The sequence below is a fragment of the Oncorhynchus tshawytscha genome, linkage group LG08, assembly GCF_018296145.1.
Source record: "Oncorhynchus tshawytscha isolate Ot180627B linkage group LG08, Otsh_v2.0, whole genome shotgun sequence".
NCBI lineage: Eukaryota > Metazoa > Chordata > Actinopteri > Salmoniformes > Salmonidae > Oncorhynchus > Oncorhynchus tshawytscha.
Window position 1 is genome coordinate 72,502,517 of NC_056436.1, and position 27,699 is coordinate 72,530,215.

General features: G+C 41.9%; 1 protein-coding gene across 2 annotated transcripts; it reads right to left on the reverse strand.

Moving 5' to 3' along the window:
* Positions 1-124: 124 nt before the first annotated feature.
* Positions 125-27,699, reverse strand: slc7a2 (solute carrier family 7 member 2). Of its 2 annotated transcripts, none has more exons than XM_024428854.2 (12): positions 27,445-27,699; positions 24,414-24,797; positions 24,104-24,259; positions 22,509-22,674; positions 20,895-21,031; positions 20,503-20,725; positions 18,211-18,350; positions 16,105-16,207; positions 4,034-4,245; positions 3,718-3,884; positions 3,426-3,534; positions 125-3,285 (listed from the first exon to the last, which is right to left on the reverse strand). In XM_024428854.2, the coding sequence occupies exons 2-12, from the start codon at positions 24,781-24,783 to the stop codon at positions 3,155-3,157; spliced, it is 1,914 nt and encodes a 637-aa protein (XP_024284622.2). In that variant the 5' UTR covers positions 24,784-24,797; positions 27,445-27,699; the 3' UTR covers positions 125-3,154. The 2 variants fall into 2 exon arrangements, with proteins under 2 accessions (XP_024284622.2, XP_024284623.2); XM_024428855.2 differs by lacking the exon at positions 18,211-18,350 and adding an exon at positions 17,709-17,845 and having other exon boundaries at positions 27,445-27,698.

Genomic DNA, 27,699 nt, shown 5'->3' on the forward strand with positions numbered 1-27,699 from the left:
GCCCTCTGGTGGGCTGGGGCGGACACGTATTTACAGTTTATAAAGGCGATTTAATGAGGAACACACAACCCTATTTGGGTTTTATTGAGAGAACCACAGATACATCTGGATGTCCAGACCCAAATTCTAAACCAAGTAGGTTTTTATTACCAATTATTAATACCAACCATTTACAACAGACAGACAAGCAGTTATATATCCTCCCCTCACTGAGTTACTGCAAAGTCTGACAATGTGCAGAACACTCACAGAATACACTCTTGCATAAACTGATCTTATTAAAAATACATTTATTGACAATAGTACAGTTAGTATAAACAATGGAAAACCATGTCACTACATAATGGGTACATTTACAGAGGATCATTCTGTTGATATATTTATAAGCTACAACACTAGCTACATATGCCTGAACCATGATCTAGGTCCCCTGGGACATAATGTGCTCTGCTCTTTTGTTCCACGTTTAATTAACCTAACTAAACTTTAATCGATGAAGTGAAATCAAATATAAAAAAAACAATAATAATAATAATGCTTTTGCAGTAAATTATCATGACATGATATAGCATAACCTCAGCCACTTATCTTTCAAGAAGATCAAATGAAAATGTACATCAAAATCATCTAAACTAAGATTGTTCAGGAATTCTCAATACCGGAGGTTAAGGTGGAACTCTGAGATCATCATCATACCACAGGTCTCAATACCAGAGATTAAGGTGGAACTCTGAGATCATCATCATACCACAGGTCTCAATACCAGAGGTTAAGGTGGAACTCTGAGATCATCATCATACCACAGGTCTCAATACCAGAGATTAAGGTGGAACTCTGAGATCATCATCATACCATAGGTCTCAATACCAGAGGTTGAGGTGGAACTCTGAGATCATCATCATACCACAGGTCTCAATACCAGAGATTAAGGTGGAACTCTGAGATCATCATCATACCACAGGTCTCAATACCAGAGGTTAAGGTGGAACTCTGAGATCATCATCATACCACAGGTCTAAGAACTCTATCAGTGGATTAACTGCAACTGAAAATAAAATACTAAAATACTAAAATACTTCCCTAACTAGGGTTGTAAAAATCTGGTAACTTCCCCAAAACTCCTAGGTATTTCAGAAATCCTAATTTGAGGATTTCCTGCTTATTCCCCCTTGATTCCAGGAATCTTCCAACAGGCATTTCTGGAAAACCTGGGAATTTGGGAAAAAATTACATGATTTTCGTCTCTGCTACTCCAAGAGAAGAATGTTAAAAAGCAATATCTCTCTCACTGCTCATCCATATCAAACCCCATAAATTGGTTGTGAAACCAAGGTAGAGTTACAAAGTAGACATAATAAACTTTTTGGACACAAAACGAGAGGAGGAGAGGGGAGGAGAACCTTTAAATACTGATCAAGCTCCGACTTGGAGTAGAATATTAATGCAAAAAGCATGGACCATTTAAACACTGAAAGACCAGTTTAACTTAAATCTGTTGAATAATGTCATTAACTGTCACTTTCCCTGGGATATTATCCTGCAAAACATGTACGGTACATCTTATATGTGATGCTAAGAAACTATTCAGAAAACAGTGAAGGGACTAGCATCAAATGAGAAGGTGGCCTGTAGAGCATATTTTGTCAAGAAATGGCAAATTTCAAGACAGTCCAGTCCACCGTCTAGCAATAACAGACAAAAAATCTCCCAAAGGACTTAAGAAGATATGTAACACTTGCACACAAAAAATACAGCAATGAGGAACGGTCTTTTGTACGGAATGTGATATCAAACACCGAACAAGCAATTCTCTTATTCACTCCACTTCCATTTCATACAATCTTCACGACACGATTGTAAAAACGATTATGACGGTAACACATCCAAGTAATCAGAATAGAACATTTATAAAGACTAGTTAAACTTGTGTTCGATTAGATCACCAACAACACCTGTTGCAAAAACATTAAGACAAGAAGTCAAATAGAGCACAAACTGAATCATTAGTACCATTATGGAAAACACACATCAGATGAACATTTCAGAAATACCATTCGACAGATACACATTTCAGAAATACCATTCACCAACAGTTATATCATATTTGTGAATGTACTAAATTGATATGCACACATAAAATGATGCATGTGCATATATATATGCCAAGAATGAAATGAATATTCTGTGTGTGCATGTTAGTATGTCTGTTTACGTTTGTACAGAATGTACATTCAGAATGTGGCCACTATTTAGAAGCAAATGAATGGTTTAGTGTACATTTCATTAATCCTGGATAGAGTTAGTTTTAGAGTTAGTTTTTTCAGCAAGATTGGAAAATTGTCTGTGCTTCGCTAACAGGGTATTAATATTAGCATAGTGTGACCTACTGACCTCTCTACACGAAGACAATAGATTCCAACAGCAAACTTCCTGAATAAGCTGACTTACAGAAAAAGACATAGAAAGTTAGGCCAAAACCAAATACCAAGCCTTTCCACAGTTAGTCCATGACTGTAATTGTAATAGGAAATGCAAAACCTGTCATTTCCTGTCTTCTGTCTCTTCTTGTTGACTGTTGGAGATGCTTCCACACCTTTCTGACCAATCAGCCTTTCCTACTTGGTCACATCGTCATGGAGACGGACATCGATTTGATTTAATAATGAGCCCACCTCACTGCTCCAAGGCACATGACGATTAATACAGTATACTACAGCTCCACTAGGAGAATGGCATGTGACTGAGGCACAGATGGCATGTAGCTGTATAAACAGATGTAGGATCTTAATTTGACCAGTATTGCCACAGCAAAATAATCCTACAGCAACAGGATTTGAACATTTAGTCCATAATATTGCTTGATCGGTGGTTAGTTTATTAGCTGGCCAAAATTAGGCTACATGAAAAGTGCAATACTGTTAATATAACCATGTGTTAGTGTGGGATTTCAGGGAATTTTTGTAAATCAAGAAGCTCATCTGCATAACCTGCGGTTCAGGAAAATCCTCAGCAACAAAAGAGTGATCAAATTAAGATCCTACATCTGTAGTGTATTTAGGGATAGCTGCTGTGTGCATGTAGTGTGTCTGTGTCTTGCCTGGGGCAGGGGCCACCAGGTGACCTTCTAGAGTCTGTGTGGATCCCTGATCTTTTTTTAACACTGGCTGGTCTTCTCTGGACCCTTGTTCTTCTTCTCCTGCTTGGCACGGCTGCTGAGGGAGTCCTGGAGCCTGCGCTGGCGCTCCACACTGTGCCACATTCCGTAGCCAAAGTAGATTAGGAAACCTGGAGGGAGGGAGACCGAGAAGGCCTGGTTACAAAAGGGTTCCCCATCTGCAGGCCTGGGACGAGCCAGCAGGTGGACATCTAGATAGATTCACCGCAATGTGTTTGAGGCTTCAGAGATGTTGGAAGGCGGCACCTACCCACAGCCATCCATATGGAGAAGCGTATCCAGGTGTCTCCACTCAGCTGGACCATGAGGTAAACATTGACAAATATACTCAGGATGGGAAGAAATGGGATGAGTGGAACCTGTATGAATAGACAACAGAGAGTCTAACCATCAGTAACACAGCTTATTGTATCCTCCAACTGCAACCTGAGAGTCTGAAACTGACATGGTATGAAATCATTGTACATCATGTTTGGAAAACTGAGGGGTCGTGGTACAGTAGGCTGATTCTGCCTAAAAAATATAGTCATCTGTATAGGTACCATGAAGGAGACCTTCCTGCTGGTTTGAGGCTGTTGACAGATGAGAACCACACAGCCAATGAAGACCACCAGGGATAGGGCCAGACAACACAGGATCCAGGTCTCCATGCGAATGATGGCATATCCATGGTAGGTGGTCAGAGCACTGATCACACACACCACCAACACTGTGGACAGACAATACACAGACTTAAATAATTATCTAAGGCAATGAGTTGTCCACCACTGGTGAGACAACATCAGATACAAACAACATTGTGAACATTTCAAATGGCCATCATGGAGTTTAAGAATAGATCAGCGATGCAATGCAAACCTAAGAGGGAGACCGCCATGTTGACCACAGAGGAGGACTGTTCTGTGGGTACGAGTGGAGGTTTGAGCACCGTCTGCAGGGTGGAACCTCCTTCCTTCAGCATGTTGATGTGGGACTCAGACTCCGTCAGCTCCGACTCCCCTTCTGGTGATGTCAGGCAATCCTTCTCCCTGTTACAGCCCGGCTTTCCATAGAGCAGGTCCGGCTGGTACCTGAAAGACACGACAGACACTTATTTTGTCTTATTTAGTTTCACAACCAAAAGACAGGAACATTAGTGGTTTGGCATCGTATTTGGTGGGTTTGCTATTAAATCTCTTAGATGTAAAGGCCCTTGTTTAAGGGACCTGTGTAGTTCTGGTACCGGTTCCGACTGACATTTTCACTTAGAAATTGATCTGTGGACACCATAGATCGAAATGGCTTGCATTGAGCGGTAGCCCTGATTCTCACTGACACAGGAGTATGTCCACAGACAGAAGGGGAAACCCAGACACGTCACCGGGGCTATAAAGCTGAAGCATTCATTTAGAATGTTTTCTCACCACCATTTATGATAATGAGAGGAAGTCCGGTTGTGGGTAGTGGATTAGGATGGAACCAAGTGAAACTGGCCCAATATTCTGGTCATTTTCTCATCGATGAAACAGCTGATCTCAATACATTTTTCTGTTCCCAAAACTACAATCTGTTACAACCACAGTGCACTAAGTTTTATAGACTTGACACTTTACCAAAGTAAAAAAAAATGGCATTGTTTAGAAGGAGGAAAGGGGGATACCTAGTCAGTTGTACACCTGAATGCATTCCACTGAAATGTACCTTCCGCATTTAACCTGAATCAGAGAGGAGTTAAGGGCTGCTATAATCAACATCCACAGAACAGTGCCTTGCTCAGGGGCAGAACAGCTGTTTTTTATCTTGTCGGCCTGGAGATTCGATCCAGCATTAATTTTGGTTACTGGCCCAAAACTCCTACCCACCAGGCTACCTGCCACCGAGCCCAAGGCCAAATTGAGTTTGTGCACATGCACAGTTCACAGTGGAGGCGTTCTCTAATGGAAATATGCAAATACATGCTATAATGCGCTAATAGGATCTCGCTAGCTCGTTGCTTGGCTCTGCCCACCTCCTTGCTTGTTCTGCATACCTCCTTGCTTGTTCTGCCCACTATGACTCATTTGCTCCCACTGTAAACGTCAAAGATTAATAATTACCTATCTTGGGTTAGTTATGAATACACTATATCCCGAAAAGTATTTGGACAGCTGTTTGTCGAACACATAATTCCAAAATCATGGGCATTAATATGGAGTTGGTCCTCCCTTTGATGCTATAACAGCCTCCACTCTTCTGGGATGGCTTTCCGCTACATGTTGGAACATTACTGCAGGGACTTGCTTCCATTCAGTAATGAGCATTAGTGAGGTTGGGCACTGATGTTGGGCAATTAGGCCTGGCTCGCAGTCGGCGTTCCGGTTCATCCCAAAGGTGTTCGATGGAGTTGAGGTCAGGGCTCTGTGCAGGCCAGTCAAGGTCTTCCACACCAATCTCGATAAACCATTTCTGTATGGACCTTGCTTTGTGCACAGAGGCATTGTTATGCTGAAACAGGTAAAGGCCTTTCCCAAACTGTTGCCACAAAGTTGGAAGTACAGAATCGTCTAGAATGTCATTGTATGCTGTAGCGTTAAGTTTCCCGGAACTAAAGGGCCTAGCCAGAACCATGAAAACCAGCCCTAGACCATTATTCCTCCTTCACCAAACATTACAGTTGGCACTATGCATTCGGCAGGTAGCGTTCTCCTGGCATCCGCTAAAACCAGATTAGTCTATCGGACTGCCAGATGGTGAAGCGTGATTCAATTTCAATAGGTGAACAACAAGTGGCTACCTAGCTAATAATTACTCACAAGGATTCCTAAATCATTGCTAAGAATAATGAAAATCGCTGCAGTTTCAGGCTTGTTGTATTGGTGATAGCTAGGTACCAAGCTAAAGCTAGCTAGCTACCCCAGAAGTTGAGGTCCAACAAATGATGTTTTATTATCAACACGGTAATGTAAACACATCGTTCGTGGCCAGTGTTTGCTTGTTTGCAGACTTTTTTGTACAGCTTTGACAGAACTACTGACAGTAGTGGTGTCGCTTGGCTTGCACCTGCAAATTCAGAACACATACATTTTATAATAGAACTATGTTATTTGACGTGTCAAAATAAAACGTACTCAATGCGTCAAATAGTGTTATTTGACGTGTATCTTTTTTGATATGCAAAGACCCAAACGGAGCTCCATAGTGAAACACATTATGTTCCTACAGGTGGGCATTGTTTTGTCCTCTCCTCCTTGTGTCGCATGGTGGGCCCCTAGAGTCAACATGTGACACTGCTACTTGAGTCATTGCTTCCTGAGTACATGCTGATATTTACTCAAACATTCTAAACATACTTGATTCATCTGGCTTTGTCATAATTTGGATGTTGTTCCGAAATACTTCCCGAAAGAAATTTAGGCTGTGTTGACCAAGAAACACGCTGTTCTGTTTCTGTTTGGAGTCAAAGGGTTATTTCCCTGGAAGATATTCATCTGAACTTCATAGCCTACAACTCTAAACAGGATGGTGTGTTTCTTGAATCTCGATTTGAACGCAACGAAAGGTTGAGTAAACATCAGCGTGAACTCAAGAAGTCATTTCACTACTTCCACACAAAGGAAGCATTCAGACCGATTACATCATAGCTCTGATTCAATAACACAAGCTGCATATTACTCTAACAGGGTAATGATATTTGCTTTATTTTCCCCACAAGCATGGCTACCTACACTGCGGCTGTGTCAATGGTATCAAGTTCCTTCACCCCACTGAATCAAGCTGCCTCTCTATAGGTCTTAGGATGGATTGATAATAATTTAGTTATTTAGCATTAGCAGATGCTTTTATCGGAAGTGACTTTCAGTTACCACACATATTCAAGTCGTTCTTGAATTGCAATGGGATTTGGGCATGGCATTTCGAGAGAAAAAAATATGTTCATTATTCTAGATGTTTATTTAAATGTATTTGGGTACATCTTCCCATTCTAAATCCACTAATATTGCAGCGTAGTGACTTTAAATCATTTTTACCATTATGATAACATTGTGCCACCAGTAGGAGTATTAACACCAATTACACATTTTAGGAAATTGAGGATTTTCTTAAATGGAGACCACATATGCTAAAATCTCAGGACCCTTTAAAATAATTTACTAAAGTGATATGGTTAATCATGTTGCTCACAATGTGATTGTCCTTCATTTAAATTGAGTAACACCAATTACACTGTTTATTTAGACACCAAAATATCAGTGGAATCCTAAAATGTATGACATACTAAAAGGGTTTGATTAGCTAATCATTTTCTTTAATATAGACCCTTCCACAGATAGCAATGTGCCACTGGAGAGAATGCTCAATGTCTGTTTATATCTTTGTGATGAGTGATATTCAAGGTGGTAACAACAATAACATTAAATTAAGAGACATATTTATAAAAATATATACATATTTGAATAGCCTTTGTTCTTGTTTAAAAAATAAAATAATTGTTTCACTTTTATTTAACCAGGTAGGCTTGTTGAGAACAAGTTCTCATTTGCAACTGCGACCTGGCTAAGATAAAGCAAAGCAGTTCGACACATACAACAACACAGAGTTACACATGGAATAAACAAATGTACAATCAATAATACAGTAGGAAAACCTATATACAGCATGTGCAAATGAGGTAGGATAAGGGAGGTAAGGCAATACATAGGCTATGGTGGTAAAGTAATTACAATATAGCAATTAAACACTGGAATGGTAGTATGTGCAGAAGATGAATGTGCAAGTTGAGATACTGGGGTGCAAAGGAGCAAGATAAATAAATAAATACAGTATATGGATGAGGTAGATTGGATGGGCTATTTACAGATGTGCTATGTACAGGTGCAGTGATCTCTGAGCTGCTCTGACAGCTGGTGCTTAAAGCTAGTGAGGGAGGTAAGAATCTCCAGCTTCAGAGATTTTTGCAGTTCGTTCCAGTCATTGGCAGCAGAGAACTGGAAGGAGAGGCGGCCAAAGGAAGAATTGGCTTTGTGGGTGACCAGTGAGTGTGTGCTACAGGTGGGTGCTGCTATGGTGACCAGTGAGCTGAGATAAGGCGGGGCTTTACCTAGCTTCTTGTAACTAGGGGGCAGTATTTTGATTTTTGGAAAAATAACGTTCCCAAAGTAAACGGGCTATTTTGTCAGGACAAGATATGCATATAATTGAACATATAGAATATGCATATAATTGATGGCTTAGGATAGAAAACACTCTAAAGTTTCCAAAACTGTAAAAATATTGTCTGTGAGTATAACAGAACTGATATTGCAGGCGAAAGCCTGAGAGAAATACAATCCGGAAGTGACTCATGTTTTGAAAGCTCTGCGTTCCGATGCGTCCCTATTGAGCAGTGAATGGGCTATCCACCAAATTCCTTTTTCTACGTATTCCCCAAGGTGTCGACAGCATTTTGACGTAGTTTCACGCATTTATGTTGAACAATGAGCGTAAGCGACTATGTTGCGTAAGTGGTCACCTGATGGCTCTCAGAGTGATTCTTGCGTAAAATACAGAGGTAGCCATTTTTCCTCTCGGTCCTACTGAAAAGCCAATTGTCCCGGTGGATATATTATCGAATAGATATTTGAAAAACACCTTGAGGATTGATTATAAACAACGTTTGCCATGTTTCTGTCGATATTATGGAGCTAATTTTGAATATTTTTTGGCGTTTTCGTGACAGCAATTTCCGGTCGATTTCTCAGCCAAACGTGAAGAACAAACGGAGCTATTTCGCCTACAAAAATAATCTGCTATCTAACTAAAATAATCTAACAAATTAAAAATAATTTGCTATCTAATTGGGAGTCTCGTGAGTGAAAACATCCGAAGCTCATCAAAGGTAAACGATTTAACTTGATTGCTTTTCTTGTTTTTCGTGACCAAGTTGCCTACTGCTAGCTGGACATAATGCTATGCTAGGCTATCGATAAACTTACAAATGCTTGTCTTGCTTTGGCTGTTTTTCAAAATCTGAGATGACAGGGTGATTAACAAAAGGCTAAGCTGTGTTTCAATATATTTCACTTGTGATTTCATGAATAGGAATATTTTCTAGTAATATTTATGTCCGTTGCGTTATGCTAATTAGTGTCAGATGATGACAACGATCCCGGACCCGGGATGGGTAGTTACAATAGGCTAGCAGAGACTTGTAGATGACCTGGAGCCAGTGGGTTTAGCGACGAGTATGAAGCGAGGGCCAGTCAACGAGATCATACAGATCGCAGTGGTGGGTAGTATATGGGGCTTTGGTGACAAAGTGTTGTGGTGAGTGTTGGAGGCTATTTTGTAAATGGCATCGATGAATAGGCTGCACAGTAATGTCTCTTATCGATGGTGGTTATGATATCGTTTAGGACCTTGAGCGTAGGATCGTTTAGGACCTTGAGCGTGGCTGAGGTGCACCCATGACCGGCCCTGAAACCAGATTGCATAGTGGAGATTAGGTACGGTGAGATTCAAAATGGTCAGTAATCTGTTTGTTAACTTGGCTTTCAAAGACCTTAGAAAGGCAGGGTAGAATAGATATACTGCAGGTCTGTAGCAGTTTGGGTCTAGAGTGTCTCCCCCTTTGAAAAGGGGGATGTCCGCGGCAGCTTTCCAATCTATTGGAATCTCGGACAATACGAAAGAGAGGTTAACAGGCTAGTAATAGGGGTTGAAATAATTTTGGCAGATAATTTTAGAAAGAGAGCGTTCAAATTGTCTAGCCCGACTGATTTGTAGGGGTCCAGATTTTGCAGCTCTTTCAGAATATCAGCAATCTGGATTTGGGTGAAGGAGAAGTCGGGGAGGTTTGGGCGAGTTGCTGTGGGGCTGTTGACCAGGGTAGGGGTTGTTATGTTTGTACCTTATATAATGACAAACCGGGGCGTAGGTTCAACTATTTTTAATGAACAAATAATTCAGCTAGAAAACTCCATGTTTAGCCATGCAAGGCATTCCTTAACCATCTGCCTAGCCTGCTGGGTAACGTAGTCTAAATGTTATTAACGCATACCAACACATCTTCTTTCCTTTAAAAGAAAACAACTTTTCTATGTAACTACACATGTCACATCACATTTGTTTACTCAACCTGCATAACATGCCATTTTCAATAACACACATTTCTTTCCCCCAATTTTTTTTCTTAAAAAAAATATTTTAAAAATTTCAACTAAATATAGTCTGTCCAACAATACTCTATTGTGGTTCTATTTCTTTTCACATAAACCAAACATTCAATAATAATATCTCAATAAGCCTTTCAGGGGCACGGACAGTCCTTTTTGGTCATTCTGCTGAAGTGCTTCCTGAAACAGTTGGACAGCGTTCATTGTCAGTCAGGGTGTTCTGACTGAATTGTCCATTTCTAAAGGCATTTGACGCTTCAGCAGTATCCTCCTGATGATCCTCAGTCCCTTGAGTGAATGGCTGCAGCCTTAGATCCACTCTGTTTCGTCTCAGTTGTGATCCATGCTTCGTTTGAATCTCATAGGATCTCGGTGCAACTTCTCTCTGCACACACCCTTGCTGCATCCAGGTTCCTGTAGTGATGTCTCGGAGTCGTACACGATCTCCTGGTTTCAGTTCAGGTAAGTGTCTTGCACTTTTGTCATGTCGCTGTTTTTGTTTGTCTTTCTGTTTTTCCTTTGCGAGTTTGACTTTGTGAGCACCTCTGGGTGTTAGCAAGTCCTCATGGATGGGTAGGTTGGTTCTGATGGTAGGTTGGTTCTGATGCGACGTCCCATCAACATTTGTGCAGGTGAAAGTCCGTTCTGCCGCGGTGCGCTGCGGGAGATCATATGATTTTTTAGGAAATGCTTCTTTCCATTGTGTGCCTTTTTCATCAGACCTTTGACAATTTTGACTGAACTCTCTGCTAAGCCGTTGGCCCTTGGGTAGTTGGGGTGTTGTGTCGGAATCCCCAATCGTTAGCGAACGATCGGAATTCGGAACTTGAGAACTGCGGGCCATTGTCCGAGTACAGTTCAGACGCAACCCCATGTCTTGCAAACACTGATTTCAGGTAGGTGATTACAGCTTTGCTGGAGGTAGTTGGCAGTGTTGCTACTTCAGGGTAGTTTGAGTAGTCGGTAACAACAATGTGACTTTTGCCATCGCAGTCAAAAAGGTCAACTCCAACTTTGTAGTAGGGTCTGTTGGGTACTGGATGAGGCATTAGCGGCTCTGCTTGCTGCTTTGGCCTGTAGGTCAAACACAGTTCACATGAATCAGTGGTCTGGCTGATTTCCTGGTTCATCCTTGGCCAGTACATTACTTCTCGTGCTCGTCGTTTGCATTTTTCCTCACCCAAGTGGCCCTCGTGTATTTTCTGTAGCATTTCTTTGCGAAGTGTCATGGGAATGACAATCTTGTTGCCTTTGAACACTATGTCATCCACAACGGTGAGTTCTGCTCTGCACATCCAGTAATCCTGTATTCTCCTTGGACAGTTGTTTTTCTGTGCGGGCCATCCTATCAGTGTTGTTTCTTTCAACTGTGTCACTGTTTGGTCAACTGCGGTCTCTCTTTTGATCTGCTCCATTCTCTCAGAAGACACAGGAAGGGATGCTACGATCATGTCGATGTAGGCCTGAATCTCAGTGTTTTTCTGTGTGTCGAAGCTCTCCTTCTTGTCGACTGCTCGAGAAAGAGTGTTGGCGGCGAACATGAACTTTCCCGGGGTATAGATCATCTTCACATCATACTTTTGCAGTCTGATCAACATTCTCTGTATTCTCTTTAGAAATTTTTTTTTACCCCTTTTTCTCCCCAATTTCGTGGTATCCAATTGTTGTAGTAGCTACTATCTTGTCTCATCGCTACAACTCCCGTACGGGCTCGGGAGAGACGAAGGTTGAAAGTCATGCGTCCTCCGATATACAACCCAACCAGCCGCACTGCTTCTTAACACAGCGCGCATCCAACCCGGAAGCCAGCCGCACCAATGTGTCGGAGGCTACACCGTGCACCTGGCAACCTTGGTTAGTGCGCACTGCGCCCGGCCCACCACAGGAGTCGCTGGTGCGCGATGAGAGAAGGACATCCCTACCGACCAAGCCCTCCTTAACCCGGACGACGCTAGGCCAATTGTGCGTCGCCCCACGGACTTCCCGGTCGCGGCCGGTTACGACAGAGCCTGGGCGCGAACCCAGGCTCCGTATGTGTTTGCCAGTAGTTCTTTCTCTATTTGTGCATATCTTGTCTCTGCGCCTGTCAAGGCTCTGGACGCATAAGCGACGGGTTGCCATGTGTCATGATTCTGTTGCAGAAGAACTGCTCCCGGGCCAAACTGTGACGTGTCTGCAGAAATCCTTGTGCTTTTCTCTGGATCATAGAACCTGATTGTCTGTGATTGTCTTCTACCCTGGGGCGGCAGGGTATCCTAGTGGTTAGAGCGTTGGAGTAGGAGGACTAAGCCTATCCATGACGGAGAACAGGAACAGTGTCCATTTCTCTTACTTCATTCAGTATGTTGCTCATCAACTCGCTCGTCAACAGATTCCAATGCAGCCTTGCTCTCGCTGCTGTCACTCTCACTGCTGCAGCTCGTTGTCCTCGCTCTCGCTGCTGTCACTCTCGCTGCTTTCACTCTCGCTGCTGCAGCTCGTTGTCCTCACTCTCGCTGCTGTCACTCTCGCTGCTGCAGCTCGTTGTCCTCACTCTCGCTGCTGTCACTCTCGCTGCTGCAGCTCGTTGTCCTCGCTCTCGCTGCTGTCACTCTCGCTGCTGTCACTCTCGCTGCTTTCACTCTCGCTGCTGCAGTTCGTTGTCCTCGCTCTCGCTGCTGTCACTCTCGCTGCTGCGGCTTGTTGTTCTCGCTCTTGCAAGCTAGCATCTTCGACTACTCACGTCACTTGACTTGTGGTAAAATGTTTAATTTTCGTCGCAGAAATTTGCAGAGTTACTCTTTTCTTTACTCTGTCTCGTCATAGCGACTACCAATGCTCAAGTGGTTAGAGCATTGGACTAGTAACCGAAAGGTTGCAAGTTCAAATCCCCGAGCTGACAAGGTACAAAATCTGTTGTTCTGCCCTTGAACAAGCAGTTAACCCACTGTTCCTAGGCCGTCATTGAAAATAAGAATTTGTTCTTAACTGACTTGCCTAGTAAAATATAGGTAAAAAATAAATAATTTTTAAAAAAGAGTTTGTTCCTTATATAAGGATAAACCGGGGCGTAGGTTTAACTACTTTTAATGAATATATACTTCAGCTAGAAAATTCCCTGTTTAGCCATGCAAGGCATTCCTTAACCATCTGCCTAGCCTGCTGGGTAACGTAGTCTAAATGTTATTAACACATAACAACACAGGGGTAGCCAGGTGGAAAGCATGGCCAGCCGTAGAAAAATGCTTATTGAAATTCTCAATTATTGTGGATTTCTTTGGTAGTGAGTGTTTCCTAGCCTCAGTGCAGTGGGCAGCTGGGAGGAGGTGCTCTTATTCTCCATGGACTTTACAATGTTCCAGAACTTTTTGGAGTTTGTACTACAGGATGCAAATTTCTGTTTGAAAAAGCTAGCCTTAGCTTTCCTAACTGCCTGTGTATATTGGTTCCTAACTTCCCTAAAAAGTTGCATATCACGGGGGCTATTCGATGCTAATGCAGAACCCCACAGGATGTTTTTGTGCTGGTCAAGGGCAGACAGGTCTGGAGTGAACCAAGGGCTATATCTATTCCTAGTTCTACATTTTTTTTGAATGGAGCATGCTTATTTAAGATGGTGAGGAAGGCACTTTTAAAGAATAACCAGGCATGCTCTACTGACGGGATGAGGTGCATTTTTAGAAGTCGAAGCTCGAATTGTTTTGGTACAGACCTGGATAGTAAGATAGAACTCTGCAGGCTATCTCTGCAGTAGACTGCAACGGCGCCCCCTTTGGCAGTTCTATCTTGGCGGAAAATGGTATATTTAGGGATGGAAATTGGACATTTTTGGTGGTTGGTAGAATGTGCTAAAGCAGTGAATAAAGCAAACTTATGGGGGAGGCTTCTAATGTTAACTCTTGAGCTTATGGCTCAATACTGCCCCCGTTGGAGGAAGTGCGTGCCCATAGTAAACTGAAAATATTTTTTCCAAAATTGCTAATATATGCATATAATAATAATTATTGAATAGAAAACACTCTAAAGTTTCTAAAACCGTTTAAATTATGTCTGTATGTAAAGCAGAACTCTCAGGGCAGCCTTTCTCCCAAACTCTCTTTGTCAAGAGAAAAGTTGGGTCAACTTTGACGTCATCGCCCCCACCCTTCCCAGGCAGCTACCGATCTGAACAGTATGTATTTGTTCAGCGCGATGTCTGCTTTCAATTGGCACGTTCATTGTTTGAATTTCGCGCTCCCTCATCCTTTGGCGGGCGAAAATGCCCGGTTCACTCTCACATACATGCACTCTATTGCGCGCGGCCGATTTGGGGAACGTTCTTTTCCAATAGACACCAGTTGAAGCCGGTTCGTTTGTTCGCGATGATCATTGTTTTACATGATAAAAACATCATTTTGCTCGATTCTGCACTTAGTTTGACCAGTTTAGTCAACATATAATATGTAATTTTGAAGTTTGATTGCGCAAGAGTGCGGGACCAGAAGGAGCAGAAGTTATTTTGGGTGCATTTCAGCTGAAGCTGTTAGCATATGCTAATACAAAGACGCACAACTTGAAACCAAACGATGTATTGGGTAAGTATGACTCCTTCTACGTCTTCTGATCGAAGAACATCAAAGGTAAGGGAATATTTATGTGGTTATTTTGGGTTTCTGTGGACTCCAAACGTAGAGGAGACACTGCTAATATCTGAGCGCCGACTCATAGCATAGACTAGTGAACGAATTCTGTAACGTTAAAAATAAATGTAACACAGCGGTTGTATTAAGAAGAAGTGTATCTTTGTAACTATATGTAGAACATGTATATTTAGTCATGTTTATTGCTTGTTATCTGACGTTATCTGTCCGAGCTATCATAATTTCTCCGGACATTTTGAGTAGCATTTTTTGAAATGTCGTCATTGTAAACAGAGATTTATGGATATTAATGGCATATTATTGAAAAAAAAAAAAAATGTACTGTGTAACATGTAATATTACTGTCATCTGATGAAGATTTTCAAAAGGTTAGTGAATTATTTATTTTTTAATCCTACTTTTAAATTTTATATTTTCTGGGACAAAATGGCCGCCGCTTGCATTTTGTTTCGGTGGTGGTCTAATATAAATGTGTGCTATGTTTTCGCCGTAAAACATTTTAGAAATCTGACTTGCTGGGTAGATGAACAAGGTGTTTATCTTTCATTTGAGCTATTGGACTTGTGTAGGTGTGGAGGTTAAATATGTCTAAGAATATTTTTTCACATTTTGCGTTATGCTAATGAGCTTGAGCCGTAGTCACGATCCCGGATCCGGGATGGGTAGCATCAAGAGGTTAACATGCATGAAACCAAGGCTTTTACGGTTACAGTATTATTATTATTGGTTATTGATCGATGCAATATAATACATACTTTTGTTTATTTTCTAGCATTCAAAATGTTAGATAGAAATCTTTAAATCCCCAAAACTCTCATTACTACTGGGACAAGCCGATTTGCTTGCCCTTAGTACTTTAAACAATGCATTAAGGTAAAGTTTTGAATTACTTGCATCGTGTTTCATAACTAATAAACAGTTCAGTATAGACAAAAACATGCATAATGTGCAACTATTTGTAAAACTATGTGCAACTATGGTTGCAAAGTCGAAAGACGCTAATGCCAACGCAATTCAAGAATGACCTATTTAGTATATTTGGCCTTTGTAGGAATCACACCCACGAAGTTGGTGTTTCCAGCACCATGCTCCCACCAACTAACCCACTGGAGAACATATGTTTTTAATTAGATAGAAATGAAGCATAATAGTTCGGTTAATAGCTGCAACAGCCCTGGGGATGTGTCCAACCATCACTCACCTGAGAATGAGAACACAAGCAGCAACAAGGGAGTAGGCCAGGAGAGTTCCAATAGACATCATGTCTACTAAGGCTTTTAGGTCAAACAGGAAAGCCATGATTGCTGAGGAATGGGGATGAGACAGACACAAGTCAGATACAAACATTCATTGTTCATACTTATTCATGACTAATAATGATTACATTAAGAGTTAAATGAACCAAAATACAACACAACCACAACCCCACTCATTACATCTTTATACAGCATATTACAGAGAATTACACAGTCATTAATAAAGCAGGTTTCTAATCTATTGTCCCAATGAACAGTAGAAAGTGTTTTGGTGATGCATCGCACAGTCCATGATTGCTATTACAGACAGTCACAGACACAGGTGTTTAGGGTATATGATGCAGGTGCCTTCAACCAAAAACTCTCTCAGGGTTCAAATGAAAACTAAGACTGGATCGCAAACGGCAACCTAGTCTGGGGAGTTGGTGTGAGATAGTCTGGGGAGTTGGTGTGAGATAGTCTGGGGAGTTGGCTCAGCTCCCTCTCTTGTATCTTAGCACCTGATCACAGTAAGGGACTGATCACCTCTGCATGGTTCAAACATAGACCAGCGGTATGTCAGGAGGCGCTGCTCACAACAAACCCCAACCCCTACTATTCCTCTACCAGGCACTGTGTACTCTACTGGGTCTACCTGCTGGTACCAGCTGCTCTCTGTGCCCGTCCCAAGACCCACTCCCACCTTAACATGTACTTAGCACCCTTTGTAAAATAGTTATTCTGACCTCAATGGGACTTCCTGGATGAATAAATATTACATAATAAATATAGAAAAAACACCTGCTGGCATCAAAGTCCCTCAACCCTGCACCCTGCAGTCAGCCATCTCACTGGGAGAAACCCTGCAGACAGCACTATATGTCTTAACCTTATAGCCTGATAACCTTATAGCCTGATAACATGATACACTTAAAGCCTGATAACCTTATAGCCTGATAACCTTTAACCTTATAGCCTGATAACCTTATAGCCTTAGCCCTAGTCTCAGTGAGCAGAGTAGAGACACACACCTATGGACTATACTGAACCTGGAGAAGCTTTCATCTATTAAATGGGTCTGCTGACTGTAGGGCTACAGCACTATTCTGGTCCTCTATGGGTCTGCTGACTGTAGGGCTACAGCACGACTCTGGTCCTCTATAGGTCTGCTGACTGCAGAGCTACAGCACGACTCTGGTCCTCTAGGGTTGGATTTTGTCTTCTGATTAGAGAATAATAGGTCTGGTTGGGTAACCAGCTGTGTGGCTTCTCTGATAAATGAATTGATCAGTTAGGAGCAACAGAGGGCTTCAAAAGCCTAGAGGACTGGAGCTGTGTACCCCTGCTCTACTGATAATTAGGCCTACTACTATGCCTAACTGAATGGATGGGACAAGTCCATCAAGAGAGTTTGATTGATGTGAGAGGAATTTTCCATCATGCTTCCACCACCAGCAGCACATCATTGGCATGCATTCATCACCAGCAGAATCGGATGCAATTAACCCAACGATGACACAACGTAACCACAGCAGACGAGATGCCACACAAGGCCTCCTCAGGAGCTTACCCGCGGTAGTGCCCGCCGCCATGGTGGCAGCCACAGGCGACTGGCGCTTACTCACTTGGGAAAGAAATTTGAACAGTAAGCCATCTCGTGCCATGGCAAAGAGAATGCGGGGCAGAGGGAACATGGAGCCCAACAGGCTAAGGAGAGAGAGGGGTCAGGGTTCAAACACAAGACACTTTGAGAAGGAATGGACACCTGCACAACTGTGAAAGTGTTCGTCTGTACCAAGCCCACAAAACTCTGACCAAATAGAATAGAAACTTCAACCGATGTTTTGATGAATTATGATTGGTCAAAACATGGGTTGGGGGGACATTTTGGTGAATTATGATTGGTCAAAACAAGGGTTGGGGGGACATTTTGGTGAATTTTGACAAAGTCACCGGACTTGTTACTCTCCTTTTGGGAAAGGATGATTTTATCTGCATAATATCCTTTCACAGTTGATTGGTGGATACAGTTTCAGCAGCAGTGATGTCAAAGCACTTTCCCCAGCTCTCACCTGCAACTACACCGGAGCTCATTGTGGCAATAAGCGGGGTCTTCGTCTTAGGATTGATTCGGGCTAAGGCTTTGAAAAGCACCCCATCCTCTGCCATAGCATAGATTACACGTGGCATAGGGAAAATGGAACCCAGCAGACTGCATGGAACAGCAGAGACATGCACAAGGACAAACACATTATGCACAAGGACAAACACACTACACACAGGAAAGTAATTTCACCAAAGCTAAAGAGCATAATCACAGAGACAGTGCATTTCTTGTCTTATGGCCCCATTCTTCCAACTGTTGCTGACAGAATCCCCATTGTATCACCTTTCCTGAAGCTCTCTGAAGGTTATTGCAAATAGGACATTGCTCAGGTGTTATTTTGCAGCCTTTAAAAGGCCTGAAGGAAGACCCAGAGGACCCAGAAGACCCAGAGGAGAGGAGAGTTATTGATGTATTAATGGGAAATACTCTTAATGCCAACATGTATATCAAGGTTCCCCAATAGGACCGGCCGGCAGGTTATTTTATTTGCCCCCCCCCCAAGTTTTCAGAGCAAAAAAATTAAAATAATTGTTGGACATAAGACTATAAAATCACCAGGAAATTAGAAAAAAGAGAAATCTGTTCCCATATATTCCCACGCAGAAATAGAGAGGCATCTGTGATCGTATCCCAATGTAATCAAGGTTTGAAATTATTCTGTTTTTGTCAAGTACTATACAGTGCATTCGGAAAGTATTCAGACCCCTTGACTTTTTCCACGTGTTGTTATATTACAGCCTTATTCTAAAATGGATAAAATATGGATGGCATTTCCCTCATCCATCTACACACAATACCCCATAATGACAAAGTGAAAACAGGTTTGTAGATATTTTTGCAAATGTATTGAAAATAAAAATCAGAGATACCTTATTTACATAAGTATTCAGACCCTTTGCTATGAGACTCAAAATTGATCTCAGGTGCATCCTGTTTCCATTGATCATCCTTGAGATGTTTCTACAACTTGATTGGAGAACACCGGTGGTAAATTCAATTGATTGGACATGATTTAGAAAGGCACACACCTGTCTATGTAAGGTCCCACAGTTGACAGTGGATTTCAGAGCCAAAACCAAGCAGAGGTCACAGGAATTGTCCGTTGAGCTCCAAGACAGGATTGTGTTGAGGCACACATCTGGGGAAGGGTACTAAAAAATGTTTGCAGCATTGAAGGTCCCCAAGAACACAGTGGCCTCCATCATTCTTAAATGGAAGAACTTTAGAACCACCAAGACTCTTCTTAGAGCTGGACACCTGTACCAAACTGACCAATCGGGGGAGAAGGATCTTGGTCAGGCAGGTGACCAAGAACCCGATGGTCACTCTGGCAGAGCTCCAGAAATCCTCTGTGAAGATGGGAGAACCTTCCAGAAGGACAACCATCTCTGCAGTACTCCACCAATCAGGCCTTTACGGGAGAGTGGCCAGACGGAAGCCACTCCTCAGTAAAAGGCAAATGATAGCCCGCTAGGAGTTTGCCAAAAGGCACCTAAAGACTCTCAGACCATGAGAAACAAGATTCTCTGGTCAGATAAAACCCAGATTAAACTCTTTGGCCTGAATGCAAAGCATCTCATCTGGAGGAAACCTGTGGTATTGTGTGTAGATTGATGAGAACATGTAAAATAAAAAAATAAAAAGTAGAATAAGGCTGTAAAGTAACAAAATGTGGAAAAAGGGAAGCGGTCTGAATACTTTCCGAATACACTGTATTGCACAATAATTACTTAAGTAGAGTTGTCAGAGATTGATGTATTGATGTGATGTGTGTTACAGTATGAGGCTCTATAGTGGGAAGCCCAGGACCCAGGAAGGAACTCAGTGAACCAAAGGATAAGAAAGACAGAAACATGTCAAACAGCCAATATCATCAACCCAGGGATATACCACATCAAGACAGGCAGTTCTCTCAAAACAATATGACCGCAGCTTGGCAAGTAGGACGATTAGCAATGAGAATCAATCCAACACATAGACTGTCATTGTAGATTTCACATTATTTTGGGCTGGATAGGCTAGTTGCCTTGATAATAATACTCAATGTTATAGATTTGTTTGAACTCTTTAAAAAATAATTTCCCCCAAATTAAACCCAGAGAACTCTAGTTAAAACACCAAAACAATTAAAAACCTGTTATTCCATGTATTACTTTGTCTTTATTGAGTCTCATCACATTTGACCTAACGGAAAGCTACACGGTAAGCATCCTGTGAATAGCATCACATTCAAGCATGCACAGGAAATGTCCATTACCTGGTTGACAGGGCACACAGTGACCCCACAGCCACCAGATATTTAGCTGGGCCCCAGCCCACATATTCAAAGGCCATGGGCAAGGGGCTCTTCTCATCCAGTAGGTAGTAGGGCATCATGAGGGTGAGGGCAGCAGACACACCGAAGTAGGCCAGAAAGCACACCGTCAGAGACACCACGATGCCGATGGGAATGGCTTTTTGAGGGTTCCTTACCTCCTCACCTGGTGTACACAGATACAGGTCAAATTTATATTCAGATCCCCCAGTGGTTTAGGTTGACCTCTGGGATTATTTGATTCTGCAAACCAGGTACCTTGTTGATCCATGATAGTGCATGTTTTGAGATGGAATGATCTACATTGATGTTGGGTATTGTCTTAAAAGACACACCTGTTGTTGCGATGCAGTCAAATCCGACAAAGGCATAGAAGCAGGTGGCAGCTCCAGCCAGGGTCCCACTGAAGCCAAATGGCATGAACCCCCCTGCACCATAATCACTGGTCACATTAGCAGTCACAGACAGGTTCCTGGAATACAGAAGGGGGGTAAACAGAGGGGCACACTGAAACGTTACTGACACATTTCAGTGTTCATAATATTAGTAGTGGGACATATGGTGACTGATTGTGAGCATATTCAAGTATAGATTATTATAATGCATAAAAGGATGCGTGCCTACAGAAAGTATTCACACCCCTGGACTTTCTCCACATTTTGTTGTTACAGTCAGAATTTAAAAATGATTAAATTGAGATTTTTTTGTTTCTGGCTTACACACAATACCTCATAATGTCAGTGGAATTATATTTTTCAAAATGTTTACAAAATCTGAAATTTCTTGTCAATAAGTATTCAACCCCTTTGTTATGGCAAGCCGAAATAAGTTCAGGGGTAAACATGTGCTGAACAAGTTGCATAATATGTTGCATGGACTCTGTGTGCAATAATAGTGTTTAACCCTGGTGTCCTGGCTAAATTCCCAATCTGGCACTCATACCATCATGGCCACCTAATCATCCCCAGCTTCCAATTGTCTCATTCTTATCCCCTCCTCTCCCCTGTAACTATTCCCCAGGTCGCTGCTGTAAATGAGAATGTGTTCTCAGTCAAATTACCTGGTAAAATAAGGGTTAAATATAAAAATATTTAAATAATTAATACTGAATACAAAGTGTCATGTTAAGGGCAAACCCAATACAACACATTACTCAGTGTCACTTTCCATATTTTCAAGCAAAATCCTAGAGGAAAACCTGGTTCAGTCTGCATTCCACCAGACACTGGGAGATGAATTCACCTTCAACATAAGGCCAAATCTACACTGGAGTGGCTTACCAAGAAGACAGTGAATGTTCCTGAGTGGCCGAGTTACAGTTTTGATTGATATCTGCTTGAAAATCTATGGTATAACCTGAAGATTTTTGTCTAGCAATAATCAACAACTTGAATAATTTTGGAAAAGAATATTGGCCAAATGTTGCACAAGCCAGTTGTGGAAAGCTCTTAGAGACCCAGAAAGAATCAGCCTGTAATCACTGCCAAAGGGGATTCTAACATGTATTGGCTCAGGGTGTTGAATACTTATGTAATCAAGATATATTAGTGTTTTATTTTTCATATATATATATATATATATATATATATATATATATATATATATATACATATTTTTTTACCAATGTTAGAGTTTTGGCTTCCATTTTGTAGATCGTTGACAAAAAAATACAATTAAATTAATTTAAATCCCACTTTGTAACACAACAAAATGTGGAAAAGTCAAGGGGTGTGAATACTTTCTGAAGGCACTGTACATGCATATTGTATTAATTGAGATAGGACAGTGAAGAGGAGACAGGAAAGTAGGAGAGATTTTGAGTCATAAGAGCATGGGTTGGACCCATGAACCCATGCTGACTCTGGAATACATGTGCCAGGGTCTGCAGCCAAACAGGCCACATCGATAAGAAATCTTGTGAAACGAGGAGACCCACCTCCAATCCTTACCGTTTAACAATGGTGACATTGATGAGAGTCTCTTCGGAGATTTTCCAGTTGAGGGGGTCTCCCTTCACGAAGCCAGAGACGATGACAAACAAGAGCACCAGCACGTTGACAGCAGTGAAGACCTTGTTCACCCAGGCTGACTCCTTCACTCCAAATGACAGGAGTCCTGAGGGAGGAAACAACAAATAAGAATATAGAGTCCAACATACTCCGCATCAGGGACTCAACTTACTGAATAAATACACAGTGTCATGTGCAGGGTTGGGGAGTAAATGATTACTTGTAATCAGCTACATGTAATCGATTACAAAAAACCTGTAACTGTAATCAGTTACGTCACCAGCTAAAATATTGTAATCAGATCACAGATACTTTTGGAAAAATAGATTATTAATTCTTTGATTACTTTTAAATTCAGAAAGGATGTTTGTGAAAAAATACATTGGCAAGTTTAAGTTTGTTCCACCTGAGCGAGTCTGACCACAGATCAGAGACCACTATGATGACACACCAAATGTGTTTGATGGATCCTTTTTGTCTTCTTCTCATGCATCTTAACGGGAAAGTAATCCAAAAGTAACTGAAAGTAATCACATTACATGACAGAGTTTGGGTAATCCAAAAGTAACGTTACTGATTACAATTTTGGACATGTAGCTGTAACGGATTGCATTTAGAAAATAACCTACCCAACCCTGGGTTTGAGACATGAGTATCCATGATATGTGAAGAATGTTACACACCTCCAGCCCATGTATTGAAGAAAGGTGAAATATTTATCTTACATCTTGTTAAATACCTACCACCTATGATCTGAGATGATGCTTTAAGTATTACATGTCTGGTCATTTTGTCAGGTGATCCAAACAAAAAGGTCTATTATTATCATATCCTAACCCTAGGAAGCTAACACAACTACTCTCAGTATCTAAGACCTTTAGAACAGCAAACATTGCATCGCTATGGAGGTTTGCCTTCCGGAACATTGGAGTAATCCAATCACTGCATTTGAGAGTTTTTGGCTCAGCAGCAGTTAAAACACATGATGACTTTTAACAGTTTCTGATTGTTTCACAGAAAAGTCTTGTTGACGTCTACACACAGTGTCCCTCTGAAAGTGCTGAACTCTCTAGCCATGTCAAGCTTCTGTGTAATGTGTAACAGTAGCTACAGAGGGCTTGTCAGTTCTCCTGAACAGAGAGGAGCACTGCCTGGGTAGCTCTGACACCGACAAGGCAGACATTCAGGGAAAGAGGGCCTCTCCACCATGTGAGTACAACCACTCACCAAACAATGTTCTGCCATTCCTTATTACATTGAAAATTTGGACCAAAAAATTGCTGCTTATACGAATGCCCATTGATATGGAAAAAATACCCATTCCAATTTCTGTTGATATACAGTTCTGACAGTCAGGGGATCAGATGTAGTGTGCATCCCAAATGGCACCCTATTCCCTATATAGTGCACTACTTTTGACCAGGGCCCTATGGCCCTAAAGTAGTGCACTACAAAGAGAATAGGGTGCCATTTGGGACAAAGAGGTAGAGTTCTAAACAGGAGCTCAGTTAGCCACAGTTACTACAGTTCTTTACCTGACAGAAGTAGAATGAGACAGACTGCAAAGAAGTCTGGGTAATGAGCCAGGCCTGGAGAGTTCATGCTGAAGTAGGTCTTGCAGAACGTCTCAATGTGTCCTCCAATCAGCTCATCAAATGTCCCGCTCCAAGCCCTGGCCACACTGGAGGTGCCTGTGAGAGGGGAATATAGAGTAGAAATGTTCCGTTAGAGTAGAAATGTTTATGTTCCGTTAGCAGTCAAACTCAGCATAGTATATGTTTACTTCAAAATAAAAGTTAATGCGGGCAGTATAATAGTATATTTAGACCGCTATAACAAACTCACCTATCACATAGGAGAGGATGAGGTTCCAGCCAGTGATGAAGGCCCACAGCTCTCCAACTGTTACATAGCTGTACAGGTAGGCTGAGCCAGTCTTGGGCACACGGGCTCCAAACTCAGCATAGCAGAGGCCCGCCATGACAGAGGCCAGGGCAGCGATGAGGAAGGAGACCACAATGCTGGGGCCTGAGTTTCCCTTGGCCACCTCTCCAGCCAGAACATAGACCCCTGCCCCCAGGGTGCTACCCACGCCCAGGGCGATGAGATCCACGGTACCCAGGCAGCGGCACAGCTTGGAGTCCTCCAGACTGTTGAGATCCACCACCTTCCTCCTCACCAGGGAGCGGCCGAACGACAACACATGACCCATCATCCCGCCAGCAAGGACTGGGGAAGGGTAGAACATGGTTTAGTGTGTGTGTGTGTGTGTGTGTGTGTGTGTGTGTGTGTGTGTGTGTGTGTGTGTGTGTGTGCGTGCGTGCGTGCGTGCGTGCGTGCGTGTGCGTGCGTGCGTGTGCGTGCGTGTGTGTGTGTGTGTGTGTAACTGTGGGTGTGTAACTGCGTGTGTGTGCGTGCGTGTGTGTGTGTGTGTGTGTGTGTGTGTGTGTGTGTGTGTGTGTGTGTGTGTGTGTGTGTGTGTGTGTGTGTGTGTGTGTGTGTGTGCGTGCGTGTGTGTATAGTGTGGCACACACTATACGGTTTGATACAGAACACAGACAAAGCTGAGGAAATGCATTTTCTTTATTATAGTACGGGTGGAGATAGGGACATGTCTCATCAAAGCTACAACTCAGGGGGGGTGGGGATCAAGCCAGTTGAGATAACACCATGGTTACTATTGACGTTCTTGCTGTATATATTTGGATAGGGGCTCGTTTTAGCATTCAGGAGGCAAATCCATTGTGAAGACTGAAGTCTTTCAGCAGGCCAGTTTGTTTTGGCACGGGGCTTCCTCTGAGTTTGAGCAGCCCTTTCTAAAAAGTCCCCTCATAAATCCTATAGAAGAGCAGACCTTCCTTAAAAAGTCCCCTCATGAATCCTAAAAAAAACACCTCAAGCTGCAATTACATAACCTGGGAAATAAAAACAAGTACCCGATTTTGACAGCTGAAAGCCGTTAAGAGCAAACCATTGATTAATCATGTCATATGTGTGTCAGAAGATGAGAGTATTGGCCAACACTTTGCTGTCACTATAGCAGATCCTCATTGTAACCTCATTATAACCCTTTGTCTGGGGGTACAGTGCATGCAGACCTATACTTGGGGTCAGAAATGGCACCCTATTCCCTTCATAGTGCACTACTCTTGACCAGGGACCATCAAAGGTAGTGCACTATAGAGGGAATATGGTGCCATTTGGGACTTAGACCTAAAGACTCAAATGGCTGAACAGGGGGCCTGAGGGTACTCATATGATATAATAGGGCAATTACTTTGGCTCTGGTTACTAATTGCTGTGCCGTACATCTATAAAGAGAAAATGCAGAAGTTCAAACGCATAACCTCGCTGGGCTTTAATGCAACACTGTCTCTTTGTATTACTTTGATTGTGGGGGAGCTTCGCAACAAAATCTTTCAACAATGTATTTATATGCAGGTTTTTCATTTGACGTATTTGTCTATGTCTAGGAAGTGGAAAAAATAACTGTTTGTACCCACTGCTCTCTAATTAATTGTTTCAGCTTGTGACTGAAGTTAAATCTTCTTCTTTTCAACCAGCACATTTAGCATCTGTGTTTTTCTCGCTATGTTTTAATGAACTCTGACTACCATCTCACTGTGTTTTTAATGAACACTGGCTACCATCTCACTGTGTTTTTAATGAACACTGACTACCATCTCACTGTTTTTAGTGAACACTGACTACCATCTCACTGTGTTTTGAAAGAACACTGACTACCATCTCACTGTGTTTTTAATGAACACTGACTACCATCCCACTGTGTTTTAATGAACACTGACTACCATCTCAGTGTGTTTTTAATGAACACTGACTACCATCTCACTGTGTTTTTAATGAACTCTGACTACCATCTCACTGTTTTTAATGAACACTGACTACCATCTCGCTGTGTTTTTAATGAACACTGACTACCATCTCACTGTGTTTTTAATGAACTCTGACTACCATCTCACTGTGTTTTTAATGAACTCTGACTACCATCTCACTGTGTTTTTAATGAACACTGACTACCATCTTACTGTGTTTTTAATGAACACTGACTACCATCTCACTGTGTTTTTAATGAACACTGACTACCATCTCACTGTTTTTAATGAACACTGACTACCATCTCAGTGTGTTTTTAATGAACACTGACTACCATCTTACTGTGTTTTTTTAATGAACACTGACTACCATCTCACTGACTACCATCTCACTGTGTTTTTAATGAACACTGACTACCATCTCACTGTGTTTTTAATGAACACTGACTACCATCTCACTGTTTTTAATGAACACTGACTACCATCTCAGTGTGTTTTTAATGAACACTGACTACCATCTTACTGTGTTTTTAATGAACACTGACTACCATCTCACTGTGTTTTTAATGAACACTGACTACCATCTCAGTGTGTTTTTAATGAACACTGACTACCATCTCAATGTATTTTTATTTAACACAGTGTTGCCCATTAAAGTGTGTCCTTTTCATCCCAGAGAAATGCTATGCTCCATCTGACAATACATTAACATACCAATCTGACCTCTTTTATGGCCAATTCAGAATACAGTTGAGTTGCACTAAACAGAGGGAGGTCCTCATAATGCCCTACCAATTCCCTTTGATAGAGGCTGCTATGTATTGCTAACACTTGAAGCACTACCGTTATAAAAGCTGACATTGTAAGTAATTACAACTTTTTAAGCAGTTATTACAACTATGAGCTAACATTACAACGCATACACATATAATATCAAGTAGGCACAGAAGTCGATAAGTCGACTCAATAGATGGATATATAGTAAGATAGAATGCATGTTATGTCTATAAGTATATGCAGACTTCTCATAACACACCACTTACCTGTCAAGAAGACAAAGACGAATATATGGTATTCAAATTTCAACTTTGTTAAATATGGAGACACTCAAAGGTCCTGTGCACCTCATGCGGACAAGACAGAAAACTTCCCTAGATTCCTCTCCAACAGGAAGTCACAGGGAAGCAGGCCACACAGGGAGCTCATGGACTACAGACATAGACCAGGCTCTATATAAAGTTCACTACCTCTGTCTGTTCACAGCTCATGTTCTCTGACATGTAAACCAGTGTAGAGTA

Excerpts from the sequence above, each read along its gene's own strand:
- slc7a2 (XM_024428854.2), bottom strand. The coding sequence starts at position 24,783 with ATGATGGGTCATGTGTTGTCGTTCGGCCGCTCCCTGGTGAGGAGGAAG. Across the intron at positions 21,032-22,508 it reads AATGTCACCATTGTTAAACG|GAACCTGTCTGTGACTGCTA; the intron begins GTAAGGATTGGA and ends TCTGTATTCCAG. Across the intron at positions 16,208-18,210 it reads GAGCTCCGGTGTAGTTGCAG|CAATCATGGCTTTCCTGTTT; the intron begins GTGAGAGCTGGG and ends CCCATTCCTCAG.